This window comes from Orcinus orca, chromosome 16, assembly GCF_937001465.1.
Source record: "Orcinus orca chromosome 16, mOrcOrc1.1, whole genome shotgun sequence".
Taxonomy (NCBI): domain Eukaryota; kingdom Metazoa; phylum Chordata; class Mammalia; order Artiodactyla; family Delphinidae; genus Orcinus; species Orcinus orca.
This window is the reverse complement of record NC_064574.1, coordinates 82,513,558-82,527,499: the sequence shown is the minus strand read 5'-3', so window position 1 is coordinate 82,527,499 and position 13,942 is coordinate 82,513,558. Positions and strand designations below refer to the sequence as shown.

General features: G+C 56.8%; 1 protein-coding gene across 1 annotated transcript; it reads left to right on the top strand.

The window, feature by feature from the left end:
• Window positions 1-941: 941 nt before the first annotated feature.
• On the top strand, window positions 942-13,274 carry NPTX2 (neuronal pentraxin 2). Its single transcript, XM_004268924.3, has 5 exons — window positions 942-1,554; window positions 3,156-3,372; window positions 8,545-8,789; window positions 10,567-10,746; window positions 11,783-13,274. The coding sequence occupies exons 1-5, from the start codon at window positions 1,129-1,131 to the stop codon at window positions 12,008-12,010; spliced, it is 1,296 nt and encodes a 431-aa protein (XP_004268972.2). The 5' UTR covers window positions 942-1,128; the 3' UTR covers window positions 12,011-13,274.
• The last annotated feature ends 668 nt before the right edge of the window (window positions 13,275-13,942 follow it).

Below are 13,942 nucleotides of genomic sequence, written 5' to 3'. Positions count from 1 at the left end.
TCTGAGGACAGTGGTTTCTAATGGGTAAACTGGACACGGTGGGCAGCCCATTCACAAGGGTGACGCACGGTTTCACCACATGGCGCCATCTCAACGCGACTGCGGTCGGGATCAAGGCCCATCCAGCCCAGGCCTTGCTGCATAAGGTCACCACCCGGTGGGCTGTCGCCGGACCCGCACGGGAGAGCCCTGCGCGTGGCCTCGAGACTCCGGCCCACTGCACTCCCCTAGCTGGAGGCAACGTGGCCCGAGGGTGCGCGGGCGACTCCTCCTGCGTCTGGAGCCTGTTTCTGGTCCCCGCAGACCTGAGAATTCTTTCCGGGACGGGGACGGGGACGAGGCCGCTGCGGGCGTCCCGGAGGCGGCCGTCGTGCGTCTCTTTCCCGCCTTCTGAGTGAGGGGGCCGCGGGCGGGGGGCGACGGCAGCCCACGGTTCGAGTCCCGCTCGGGCGCCTCCTCACTTTCTCCACTTGTGAAATGGGGGTCGCCCCCGCCCCGGGGCTGCGGCGACCGCGGAACGAGGCCTGGCGCCGCGCCCGCAGCCCAGAGCCGCCCCAGGGGCCGCCGGGGCACCAGTGGGCTCTTGGCTTCTCCACAGCCCGCGACGCCCGCGTCCTCAGGTGGGTCCGAGGGGCGCCTGGACACGCTGGTCGAGCCTCCCGAAGGCACCCAGAGCCTTTTTTACCTCAGCTCCCCAGTTCTGGGGGACCCGGGGTCCCAAGCTCGCGCCCTCAGCTCGGGCCCACACGCCCACCCCCAGGTCCGCCGCTCCGCCGCTCCGCCGCTCCGCGAGTAGGCGCCCCCGCCCCGCCCCGTGCGTGACGTAAACCAGGCCAAGCCAATCAGAGCTCGCGGCGCCGCTCCCCATGCGCTGGGCGCCCCCACCTCCCTTCCAGCTTAAGAAAGGGCGCTCCGGCCCGGCCTGGCCAGAGCGCGGAGCCAGGCAGAGCGAAAGAGCCGTACGACGGCTGGCGGCTCCGCGGGCTCCCGCGCTCCCGCTGCCCTCGAGCGGCGCGCCCTGCCGCAGCCCTCCGCGCAGGCGCCCCGCCGCCCGCCCCGACGGCGCCCGCTAGCCCGCTAGCCTGCCCGCCCGCCCGCGGATGCTGGAGTGAGCGCGGCAGCGGCGGGATGCTGGCGCTGCTGGCCGCTGGCGTGGCGCTCGCCGTGGCTGCCGGGGCCCAAGACGGCCTGGCGCCCGGCAACCGCTTCGTGTGCACTGCTTTGCCCCCGGAGGCGGCGCGCGCCGGCTGCCCACTGCCCGCGATGCCCATGCAGGGCGGCGCGCTGAGCCCCGAGGAGGAGCTGCGGGCCGCGGTGCTGCAGCTGCGTGAGACCGTCGTGCAGCAGAAGGAGACGCTGGGCTCGCAACGTGAGGCCATTCGCGAGCTCACGGCCAAGCTGGGGCGCTGCGAGGGGCTTGCGGGGGGCAAGGCGCCGGGCCGGGCGGCCTCGGGCAAGGACACCATGGGCGACCTGCCGCGGGACCCTGGTCACGTCGTGGAGCAGCTCAGCCGCTCTCTGCAGACCCTCAAGGACCGCCTGGAGAGCCTCGAGGTAGCAGGGCGAGGGGTCCCTGGGGGAACGTCCCCGAGGCTCAGGGCAGAGGAGGGGCGCATGGTCCTGCCACCAGGTTGTGCGGAACACGGCCGCCCGGACGCGCTCAGAAGCAGGGCGAGCTGGGTTCGGGGTCAGGGGCGTTCACGGTCCTGCTCTGGAACTTACTTGCTTGGCTCGCATCCCTCCTCCCCACCTCCTTACTGGAAGGGAAGAGTTAAATCGCCCCGCGCGCCAGGACTGCCAGCTGTGCGGCCATTCACTTCCCAAGGTCCGGGCTGGCGAACGCGGATGGCCTCCTCTCTCTCTTTGCAAATCTCCGAGTCTCCCCTAGCAGGACGCGCTCGTGAAGCTTCTGTCGGGTGACGTGAGGCTGCCGCGTGAGGTCAGCAGCCCTGGGCGTCCGGTGTTTCCTTTCATAAATCAAGTTGGGCTGGACGAGAGCAGGTGGAGGTCCGAGGGTCTCGGCGGGAGGCGAGCGCGGGCCAGTCACCGGCCATACTAGACGCGCCTTGGAGGAAACCTGGTTAACTTCAAAGCCACTGTCCCCAAATTGCGCGGATCTAAGGTGCCCTTCCCGATTGCTTTGGGGGAAGGGACCTTATTCCCTTCTCTCTTGGAAGGCGTATGCAGTTTGGAACTTTGAGAGAGAAATGTTCATTTAATTTCTATCTTTACTTTCCACCCTGTTTAAGCAGTGTGGATGTTTCTGTTATACACGTTTACCAAAATACTACTTCGCAAAACCAGGTTTCAATTACAGGTGGTAATTATTGCAAAATTACTTGAGAGTTTCCCGTGGCATGATGGCTAAATACAGTATTTCCAGCATCTGTATATCCTTCAATTCATTATGATTAATAACAGCTAACATTTCTGGAACACTAAATATGCGCCAGGAGTATTATCTAATTTTAACCCGTGCGACAACCCCGTGAGGCAGATCCTATAATCTGCATTTAAAATTTGGAGCACTTAGAGAGAGGGGGTAAATAGCTTGCCAAGGACTCATGGCTAGACAGTGGCTGGCTGCCTTCAGAGCCAGCAAAATGGTAGAGGAGTGAAAGAAATAAAAGCAAAGATTTCTGGAATTCAGAGTAGTCACGCTTTAGAGTTCTCATTTTCCAGTAACATCCCTGCAACCCTAGTCACGCACCTTTGTGCCATACTGGAGCTTGGGGGGGTTAGATGAAAGTTCATCAGTTTTGAGGACCATTTGATTAACTCTTTCTCTCTCTTTTAATCCTAGCTGTATTTTGGTCTTTACTTGAGAATGACAGATGTTGGTTAAATTTTTGACCTTTTAGTAAAAGAAGAAAAACAGCTTTCTCAGAGGGGAAATGAGATTCCTGAGTTTCAAATATCGCAGCAGAGCAAGTTTTGTCTGACTATGAAATCCTTTCCATACCCCCAACCAAAAAAAAAAAAAAAAAAACAGCATCAGTGAAATGCTCCCTTTCCTGCCACTGGCACGATTGAATACTCCCACTTTGGAAGCTTCTCCCTGTGGGGGGGGGGGGCATTAGAGCTACATCTCACAGTTTCTTTTTAACTGGCCTTAATACTTCTCCCGCTTGCGTCCACTCCTCCCCCACCAAAAGCACCAGCTCCGAGTGAACGTGTCCAGCACAGCGCTGCCCGGCGACTTTCGGGAGGTGCTCCAGCGGCGGCTGGGGGAGCTGGAGAGGCAGCTGCTGAGCAAGGTGGCCGAGCTGGAGGACGAGAAGTCCCTGCTCCACAACGAGACCTCAGCTCACCGCCAGAAGACCGAGAGCGCCCTGAACTCGCTGCTGCAGAGGGTGACCGAGCTGGAGCGAGGTGAGTGCGTCACCAGTGTCTCTGTGGCCCCTTGGCTGACATCCATCCGGCCCCCCAGCCCACTGTCTTCCTTCTTGGCTGCCCCTTCTTGGCTTGGAAGTGGGGCTCAAAGTAAGGGAGGGCAGGCCGGGAGGGGTCAGCAGCACAGCCCTCTTGGCCATTGACAGACGAGGCCACTCCCAGACCCCTGCCTGCTGACTCTCGGGGCAGTGGCTCTGCTCCCGAGTTTGCTCGGCTCTGAGGCTGCTCTCTCATCACCTCTGAACCTTCAGTCCTGGGTGCAGAAAACCACCTGACTCCTTACCATCCAATCAACAATCCACCTCTCCCTTCTGCCTCTCACTTCTCAGATGAAGTGTTGCTTTTTCAACCTGAGTCATCTCATGGTGCACAGGGTTGGGGTTTCTCCCCCACAGGTGGGCCGACTTGGCCTTGTTGGCACTTGTCAGAGATGGTGGGGATGGAAGGGGCTGATGGCTGATGGGAGTGGCCTGGTTTTCATCACTTGTGCTCAGACCCCTGTTGTCAGCGGTGATTGTGGCACCACATGGTTCGTGGCTGTTTTTTGTTGTTGTTGTTTTATAGTCTGTAGTTAGACTCACTCATATTCCTTTTATTGCGTGATAAATTAGAGGAATATCTGACTTAACAGATGTACTATAGCTCTGAAGATTCTGGAAACGATTCCTCAGCCAATTGTAATAGCAAAATAGTGCTCATAAACAGGACTAGGTTCTGGTTAGGAAAACATGTCCCGAAATCCAGCTGGGTCAGTTGTGACCAGCCAGGTGACTTTTCTTTTAGCCAAGTTAGAGACCATTGTACCTGATTGGTTGTACTTATGTAGTCGCAGCAAGAAGTGTTTGTGCTAGCCCAATTTCCTCCTTGCCCAGTTATAGCTGATGAATTCAAACTGCATTGCTAGGTCTCCAAAGAAGAGCTTGTCATTAATGTCTTTCTAGGGTGAGACATTACTGACCGCTTTGCATTTGTATTATTCCCACTGTGCGAATCCAAACTCGCACAGCATGCGTGAACAGGAAGCAGACAATGAGGGTGACTGATAACGGCCATTTCCGGAATTAACCCTGCCCCCAGCCCCACTGGCATCGTCCGTGGAAAAGCAAGACGCTCAGGATCAGCTCGGACAAACAACCTAATCCCTGACCTCCTGCCAGGTGGCCATTTCAGTCCCTTCTTAACTAGCCCCTGCAGCAGATTCTGAGTATCTTTCTCTTCTCTGCTCACTTTCTGGTGGGTAAGTTTCTTCCACAGACAGGAAGGGGAGGGATCCTTGAGGGATCAAGGGCCCTAGATCATTCAGATTGCACGGGGTGTGAAGTTTTAGGTCTGCTGGTAGTGGATATAAGATTGTAGTCTTTTCAGATACACTAAGCTGACAAGGGCAATTTCTCATGACTCAGTTTTATGAATGGGTAGGTGAATGTCCAATGGCAGAATGTCCACTTACTCCTTCAGCGACGTCGGCTCCGCAGGGCCAGATGGAGTCACCCAAGGGGATGGTGTTTCTGTTTCATTTGATTTAGTCGCTTTTACAGCAGCATCCCAGAAGTCCCAGGTCTCCTTCATCCCTCTCCTGTTCTCTCCCTCCAGAAAAGTCTGTCCTTCCTTCCTTCCTCTTATTACTACACTTGGATTCTTGAGTTAAAAAAAAAGTCCTCTCTGCCTCACCTCCATTGCTGGGTGACCTCAGGAAGCTCATTAGGTCTCAAGAGCCTTCCCCGGAGGCAAAGCAACTGCAGCTCAGGCCTCTGTCACAGGACAGGAGGAGAGGAAGGCAGCGTCAGGGCCAGGGGAGGGTGACTCGGGTTCCCTTGCCCAGCCTCGCCCTCATGCGACCTGGAACCTGCAGGCTGGGGGAGCAGGGACACTGCAGTTACTCAGCAGCTTGAAGCAGGGTTGGCTGTAGAATGAGGGGAGAGCTTTGCCAGAGACCTTGGTGGCTGTATACCTCGCTTGGCATGGCAGCCGCGTGGCTACAAGGAGGTGGGTTAGTAGAAGTCCACTGAGTTAGAGCGTGGAGACAGGATTCCTGTTATACCCATTTCATAGACCAGAAAAGTGCTCCGAGGTTCCCAGCCAGACGTGTCATGTGGGGAGAGGGGACCAGCTGGTGAGCAGCCGCAGTCACATAATCCCGCCCCTCCCCGTTTTATTCTGTGACTCCAGGGAGGTTGTGAGTTTCACGTGGCTTCCTCTAAGGTTCTTCATCATGGCTTGGGCCACCCAGGAGATGCCACTTTTTGACTCTCCCTCCCATCCTTAGCCTGCCTGTTCACAGCCAGAAAGCAACAGTCAGGGCTCACCCCAGCCAGCCTGATTCCTGTACCCATGCTCTTTGGTGCTACGGAAAGCCCTCAGAGCTCACCTGGCCCGGAGGGGAAGTCCGTGTTCGAACTAGAGCTGGACTGCACGACATTAAGTCCCCTGGCTGGCCATTCTTGCAGAGCCCGCAGGCCCTGGCACTGGGCAGCAGCTCAGCCTTTGCTGTCCTCTGCCTTTTGACCCCACCACGAGAATTCTCGAATCCTGTTTGCTCCACCCAGCCGTGGGATGAGTCTTGGAGGAAAATTATCATCTGCTGACCGATTAGCCTTCTGGGCAGTTCTGAGTTTATGTCTGTCATGTAGAGACAAGTGTGAAGGGATGTGTAAACTCCCAGGCCCCAAATATACCATGAGTAGAATATACACTGTGTTCCTTAGAAGCATCCTGCTGAGCCCAGAGGAGAGAGACCTCCACCATATGCAAAGTGGGGGCTTTGGGGTGCTCTGGCCTTCGCCGCATCGTCCCCTGCGTGTTAAGTGCCTGTTCTGCACCAGACGCTGGCCTCTGAGCTCCACATTCTCTATCCTCTGTAACCCCTGCAGCAACCCAGTGAGATGGGATCTAGTTAGACGAGGGACTGAGTCAGAGCTAAGCGATGCCTGCATTCACGTGGCTGGCAGATTGCAGAGCTGGGGTTGAGGTTAGTGGTGACCCCCGAGGACCAGAGTCATGAAGGCTGCAACCTGGAGGGGCATGTGAGCTCTGGCCATGCTGGGCGGGAGGCTCCTCCCAGCCCAGTGGTGTGCATCCAACCCTGTGTGTGCCCCTGCCACCCAGGTCCCACGGGTGCTCATTTTCTTTATTGTGAGACCTCCTCATCTGTGGCTGCCTCCAGACCCCGGGTCCGCCGGCGAGGGAGAGCCAAGCTCGGAGTTGAAGTAAACGTTGGAAGCCTTGTCTCTTTGGTCTCAAGCCACCCCCCTCCTTAGCTTGTCTGCCACCTGCAGTCTCTGATTTATTGGTCAGGGCTTTTAATTCCTTAATTGGTTTTAACTGAGTTTCCTCTGAACCTCCAAGCTGTTTTATGTAAATAGAGGGCACCGGCTTTCGAGGTATGCCCACCCCTCGGCTCTCCCAGCTCTGATGAAACCTCTGTTATCACCGAGCTAACGATATTACTGACACCGAGCCTTATTAAGTCAGCAAGCCTGCCCACCTGCCAGGAGAGAAGCAATTTCTCTCTATTAGATAATCACATCTCGTGAAAACACGAGCGTTTGCAGATTAAGTACTCGCAGCTGCGCGTAGCGGGAAGCGGGACTTCTGTTCCTGGTTCTGTCACTCACAGGCTGCGTGACCTGGGGTAAGTCCCGTGGTGCCCCCACTGTGCAACCTGCCAAATCGGGGAGTTGGGGCTTTCTGGTTCTCTCTCTTAGCTCTGCTTCAGCCTCATGTGGGGCCCGTGCCAGCCTAACCTCTAGCCTGGCCGCATCCTCGGCTTCCCCAGGCAACAGGGTCTTCCCAGCCCTCGCCGGGTGCTCCACGGCCTTGGGAGGTCAGGATGGATGAGGCAAGACTGCACAACCAGCAGATAGAAGTAAATGCTACGTATGAAGCCCAGATTCTAGTATTTCTATGCTGCCTGTTCCGGAGAGGTTGGAAGGGTGACACTGGGCCCTGCTGCCTTCCTTTGCAGAAGGTCCTTCGGTAGGTGTGAACCGTGGCACCGAAGAGCTTCTCTCACGTGTTCCTCACTGTGGCAGAAAATGAGTTTGGGGGATCGTGATGGAGAAAGTTCATCCACTCTGGGTCCTGTTCTACAGAGGGGGCCAAGAAAGGGACAGATTTAGTCCACCGGTGACATGGGCAGTTTGGTTCCAGGCCGGGAGAGCCTGCCTGTCTTTGACAGAGATGGGGACCATCTGGCCCCTTGTGTGTGCTTAATAAATACTTGTTGAATGAATGAAAGGCATTTAGGTTCCTTCCCTGGCAGCGCCTGGTCCCCAAATAAGAGGGAAGCTTTTACTGTGACAGCTCCCAGAGTCACCAGTCCCCTGCAAACTCTGAGATCTGTGATAACCGGGCAGGGGCTTGTCTTCTTGCGTGTTTATTTATGATGCTGCCATTAATTTTGAGCTTAAATCAAAACTGTACTGAAAATGACTTAGGCCTGTTTAAGAGTATCACTCTTTTCAAAAGGTCTGGGACGTGCCATTTACATGGGGACGGCCCCAGGCAGGCCTCGAGGGTCAAGACCCCGGGCCGGTGGGTAGCCTCTGTGGAGAGGGAGCCTCTGCATTGCCCCGCCTCCCATTGCTTCCAGACTGCAGGAGACGGTCCATCAACTTGGTGTCCTCTTGAGGAGAGCAGGGCAGATCATGAGCAAAGCAATTCACACCAGGGATTTAGTCCAAAAGCCCCTTCTGAGTTAAGTTGTGTCGGGTCACGGGTGCCTGGCTCCGTCGCCTCGGGCGGTGGTGGTTCTTCTGGGGGAGAAGTGACATGGACTCATGGGGGGACAAGTGTCTTTGGAGCGCCTGGGTTCCTGTAAGATGTCCTGCCTCCAAGCCCACAGGCCCCTGACCCAGCCCTGCTGAAGGGGCCGGGAGTTCAAGCAAACAGTGGAGGGAACAGGGTTTCTGGCTTAATTTAACCAGAAAGTTAAATCCGGCTTGCCCCTACACACTTCCTTGAGCTTCCAAGAGTGAGGATATGCCTGTTTCCCACTGGAGCTTCAGCACTGAACAGCAGCCGGTCAGTAGCAGGTGCTCCGTTGCTTGGGGGACCCGCCGGTAGGCCGGGCGGGGGTCCAGGTGGGCTGCCGCTCTGGGTTGTGGTTGAGAGGGGGCTCACATGCTGCTGCCCCTCTCTCCCTCGCCCCAGGCAACAGTGCTTTCAAGTCGCCTGATGCCTTCAAAGTGTCCCTCCCCCTCCGCACGAACTACCTGTACGGCAAGGTCAAGAAGACGCTGCCCGAGCTGTACGCCTTCACCATCTGCCTGTGGCTGCGGTCCAGCGCCTCGCCGGGCATCGGCACCCCGTTCTCTTACGCGGTGCCCGGGCAGGCCAATGAGATCGTGCTGATAGAGTGGGGCAACAACCCCATTGAGCTGCTCATCAACGACAAGGTGAGGCCTGCTGGGACGGCCACCCCCCAATCCTGGCGGCCACTGAGGTTGGGATGTTGCAGGGAGCCTGGTGTCTGGCCACGGGGCTGTCCTCCTCACAGTCCCACTCTGGGCAGGTGGCTGGGTAGGGGGCAGGGGGCAGGCAGCTGCAGCTTGTGGAGATCCAAGCTGTGAATCCCGCCAGGAAGCAGCAGAGGGTCCAGGCATAGAGGCCACAGAAGGAACAGAATGAGCTGGGTCTCTGCGTGCTAGCCTGAATTGTCACGGACCCTCGGGCCGGGTCAGTGAGGGCTGTTCCCCGGGGCTGCACCAGTTAGGCGAGGGTGTGTATTTGTGTGTGTGTGTGTGTGTGTGTGTGTGTGTGTGTTTGTGTATGAGTGTGTGATATTTCTCATGAGCACATCTTTTAGTGGGGGGGGGCTTGAAATATATTTATATACAATAAAATTTACACTTTTTAGTGTATAGTTCAACCAGTTTTAACAATGCATACAATTATTGTATCCACCACAATTAAAATCTAGAACAGTTTCATCATCCTCCAAATTTCCTCATTCCCCTTTGTAGTCACCTCCTGCTCCTACCGCAGCCCATGGCAACCACCCATCTGTCCCCATCCCTGTAGTCCTGCCTTTTACAGAGTAAATGTCCCCTTTCTGACGGACTGGCTTATTTCGACATTCAGTAACGCGGTCTCCTCAAGAGATCAGCTCTGAGCATCTGCGGGACCCTCCAACAGCCTCACCTAAACTTAAGTCAGGCTCCACGTCACCCGAACTGCATCCTCACACCCTTCTTGCTGGAGCTGAGTGGTGAATGGCTGCACCAGCCCCCTGGCTGCCTGAGCCCCCAGAGCGCTCACCAGGCAATGGCCTCCCACCCTGTCTGTCTTTACTAAACCCGCCCTGGCTGGAACTGAAGTGGGAAATGCTGTGGAATCCACCTTCAGGGCTCTTTCCAGTGGTGACCACATCCTTGAGCTAGGGATTAATTATTCTAAATAAGGCCCTTGGAGGAGGCAAGGCCGAGAGCCTTGTTTTCCTCTCAGTTTAGATGTCGTGTAAATAGCCCATTCCTGGGAGGGAGCTCCGGGTTGCTAGGACACCAGCAGTAACAACACAGTGCTTCACAGGCCTACTGGTCTGTAGAGCACTCACAGGACTGCCAGGAGACAGTGTGGGTGGGAAAGGCCCTCCCCCCAGCTCTACGTGCATCCCCCCACCCCCCTACACTCACACGTAATTGAAGGTGCTCTGCACAGGAGGACACACATACACGCAGATCCCCAAGTGCTCTGCACAGGAGGACACACATACACGCAGATCCCCAAGTGCCACAATGGCACTTGGGACTTTGCCTTCAGCGGGTAGATGCCTGGTCTGTTTTCCAAAGAAATTGGTCCAGTAGAGTCCTGACTTCCCTTTAGATTCTCCAGTGAGGGATGTTCAGGACCAGTATGCAGGGTGGGGAGCCGTCTGTCACATTTGCTTGGTCTGCACAGAATCCTAGGCCCTTAACTAAGCCCAGGTCCAAGGGTGTCCAGTTGAAAGCAGGTCACCCTGGGGTCACGGTGTGTACCCAGGCTGCCCCTTTCCCCTTAAGAGTCTGTGACATACGTGGTGTCTCCAGCCCAAGGGTCACTCTGAGCTGGGCAAGGTTGGGCATGTTACCCAGAGAGCATAGAAGGGGAGCAGCAGTGGGCCCAGGGTCTCCGTATCCACAGGTCAGACTCCTGGGAACCCCAAGGGGGCCCTCACCTGCACGTTGCCGCCCACAGGTCGCACAGCTGCCCCTGTTTGTCAGTGACGGCAAGTGGCACCACATCTGTGTCACCTGGACAACGCGGGACGGCATGTGGGAGGCCTTCCAGGATGGGGAGAAGCTGGGCACCGGGGAGAACCTGGCCCCGTGGCACCCCATCAAGCCGGGGGGTGTGCTGATTCTCGGGCAGGAGCAGGTGGGTGCAGGTGGGGTGCCGGGAGGAGCGGCTGGCAGGCCAAGCAGCACACGGCCGGGCCTGCGGGCTGCCCCTGGCCCTGCTCAGCTGTCTGTCTGCCTGCCGGACCTGGACCTGGCCACCGCAGCACGACGACCAGCCTGGATGGCCAGCATCCCTGCCGGCTCAGCCCGTGCTATCCTGTGGCCTAAGGGGCTGAGAGCGGGGATGGGGACACATCCTGCCCTTCCTGGCAGGGGCCAAGTTGGTGTGGTGGGTTCAGACAGATTCTAGAATGGAGTTTGTCCGATACAGGTGAGCAGGAGTGACCCTGGAGTCCCAGGGTTAGGTAGCGACCCCGGGCCATCTCTCCAGCTGTTTGGCCTCTGCCGGCCACTGCATTGACTCCAGATGCTGGGCGCTGGCTGGTATTGGCATCTTCCAGGAGCTGCCAGCTAAGGGTTGCGACCCTGATCCCCAGCAAGGGCACCTGGGGAACAACACCTGTGGGCGAGATGGGGCCAGGCCTCAGAGACTGCGCTCAGAAAACTCGCCATCTGGGGCAGAGGCCGTCTGCTCTCGGGCAGATGAGAATTCACATTTCAGTCTGTGTTTGGGGTTTCCTGGAAAACGTGGAAAATGAGGGAACAGACTCCAGGTCCTCTGGGGGGCTTTGAGTCTGGGCCCTTGGCTCTCCCCGCTCCCCACTACCCTGTTTCTTCGCCCCTGGGAGGGGCTGGGAGTCGGGAGACCCGGGTCCAGTCCTCGCTCTGGGGCCTTGGGCAAGGATCTCTCTGCTTAGTTTCCCCTCCCTAAAATGGGCCAGTTTGAGTCACGCCATTTCCCAGGCCTGACGTGGCCTAAAGCTTTGGAACTGGCAGGAATCAGTGGTCACGGGCTGCGATCTGAGTTGGGGAGTCAGGGAAATGCCCCAGTCCCCATCTCCCTCCCAGGCTGGCATCCCCCCACCTCCCCTGAAGCCGGTCACGCCCTGGGACAGGTAGCAGATGTGTCTGCCTGTGAGCCTGCCCCGATGCAGTCTGTTCCTCCTTCCCAGGACACGGTTGGGGGCAGGTTCGATGCCACACAGGCATTCGTGGGGGAGCTCAGCCAGTTCAACATATGGGACCGCGTCCTTCGTGCACAAGAAATCATCAACATCGCCAACTGCTCCACGAACATGCCGGGCAACATCATCCCCTGGGTGGACAACAACGTGGACGTGTTTGGAGGGGCTTCAAAGTGGCCGGTGGAGACCTGCGAGGAGCGTCTCCTTGACTTGTAGCCACCTGCTCCTCTGTCCAGGAGGCGGGGGTCGGGCCGTTCCCCTTACTCCCCCGGTGGAACTGTGTATAAACCTCCTGCCATAGTGCGCCGGGACCCCCAAAGCCCGTTCCCAGGGCATCTCTAAGCCTGAGGCGTTTGTCACCAGCTTATTTGTTCCTAACCAAGATTTTGTTGGTTTTGGGGGAGGGGGAAGAAGCCCTGAGCTGCAGGTGGGTGGATTTCGGACTTCTGCTGTGAAGGGGCTCTTGTCCTTAAAGCCCTGTTCAGCACCCCTGTAAATGCTGGCGCACCCCAGCCCCGCCCACCCTCTCGGATCCTTGGTGTCTCGTGTGCGCCGTCTGTCCGTCCCCTTCAGAGGCTGTGCATCCATCCCGCTGGCGTGGCCGCGTCCCTCGTGTGTTGAGTACACCCTGCTGTCAACTGAGCACGCAGCAAACCACCCCCCCCGTTCCACCCCCCACCCCGTTCCACCCTCCCCGCAAAATGGCCTTTCTCTTGATGTTCTTTACGCTGTGAATATTTCCGTCCCAGGAACTCTTGAGTCTACTGAGGAAGGCGGGCTGCCCGGACAATGCCCTGCCTTCTCCAAGGTGGAGGGGGCATCCATGGCTCCAGAGAGGGGGCTGTGAATGGGAACTCAGAACGGAGAAGGGCCATGGCAGCTGTCCCTCCGCCTCTGTCACCTCTCCCTCTGACCCATGCTTTGGCAGAATCCTGGTTGGGTATGGCTTTGAAAGGTGTCTTTTCTCCACTGGTGCCAAAAGTTCAGTTGCAGCTTTTACAACCATTCGGTGTGGTTTGGGGAATTGATTTTTTTTTTTTCCCGACAGAAAAGAGCAGCCGTTAGCTGGCTCGCATTTTTGATGTCTCGCCCCACTGTGAGGAACGTGCTAGTTTTTTTGTTGTTGTTGTTGTTTGGACGTGCTAGTTTTAATTCATGTTGATTCCTGTAAGCATTTGACTGTCTCCAGTATTTCCCCCAGAATGTTTTCAGGAAACGAATGTCATTTGGCTGATGTCTCTTTAGTGACTCCAGGCTGATTAATTTATTGGACAGAAGTAGTAATTTATTTTAAAGATAACGTGATTAGTGGGGAAATTTATACAGCTAAATATTATATATTTTATTTTTCATACATGTTTGAAGTGCAAATCTGTGGATATTCCATTTGTAGGAGCAAGTCGACATGCCCATCCTAACACTGTATGCTACAAGAACCCTTCTGATGATGGAATTTTGATTAAAATGCACTGGAAGATGCCTTGATGTCTGCTTTCTCCTTGTCCGGGGCTGAGGGCAGGGAGGGCTGGTGCTTTGCAAACCCCGGCAGGAGGTTGTCCTCTCTGGTTAGACTGGGCCGAGCCCCAGGGGGTGGCCCCAGGGGGTGGCCCCAGGGGAGCTGAGGACACTTGTAGGAGGGTGTGGTGCTGGACTGCGCCCTTCCCTCCTCAACTCCAGGCTCCCTCTGGGGATGCCCCGCAGGCTCTTCCCAGCCTCTCTGTCCCCAGCCTGTCCCTGTCATCTCAACTGGGAATCAGGCTTAGCTAGATGACCTTCAGCACCCTGTCCCAGGTGTGACACCTGTTCAGCATCTACTCTGTGTGCTCTGCATTAAAATCTCATTTAATCCTGTTCACGACCCCCTGAAAGAGTTCATCCCAATTCACAGGTGAATACGTGGAACAATTAAACAGCCACTTTGGGATCATACAGCTGACAAAGGGCAGAGCTGGGATCCCAGCCGGCCTGTGGCTCTGACGGCCCTTCCACCCACCCCCTGCCTCTGGCTTTTGGCTCCGAGGGGACCTAGGGCCAATGTGTCCTCCCAGTGCCGCCTTTCTGTGTCCACCTGGCCCTAGCAGGTGTGTTGATATTTTCCCCATCTCCACAAATGTTAGGTATGCCTCCCTCACCCCCACTTTCTATTTT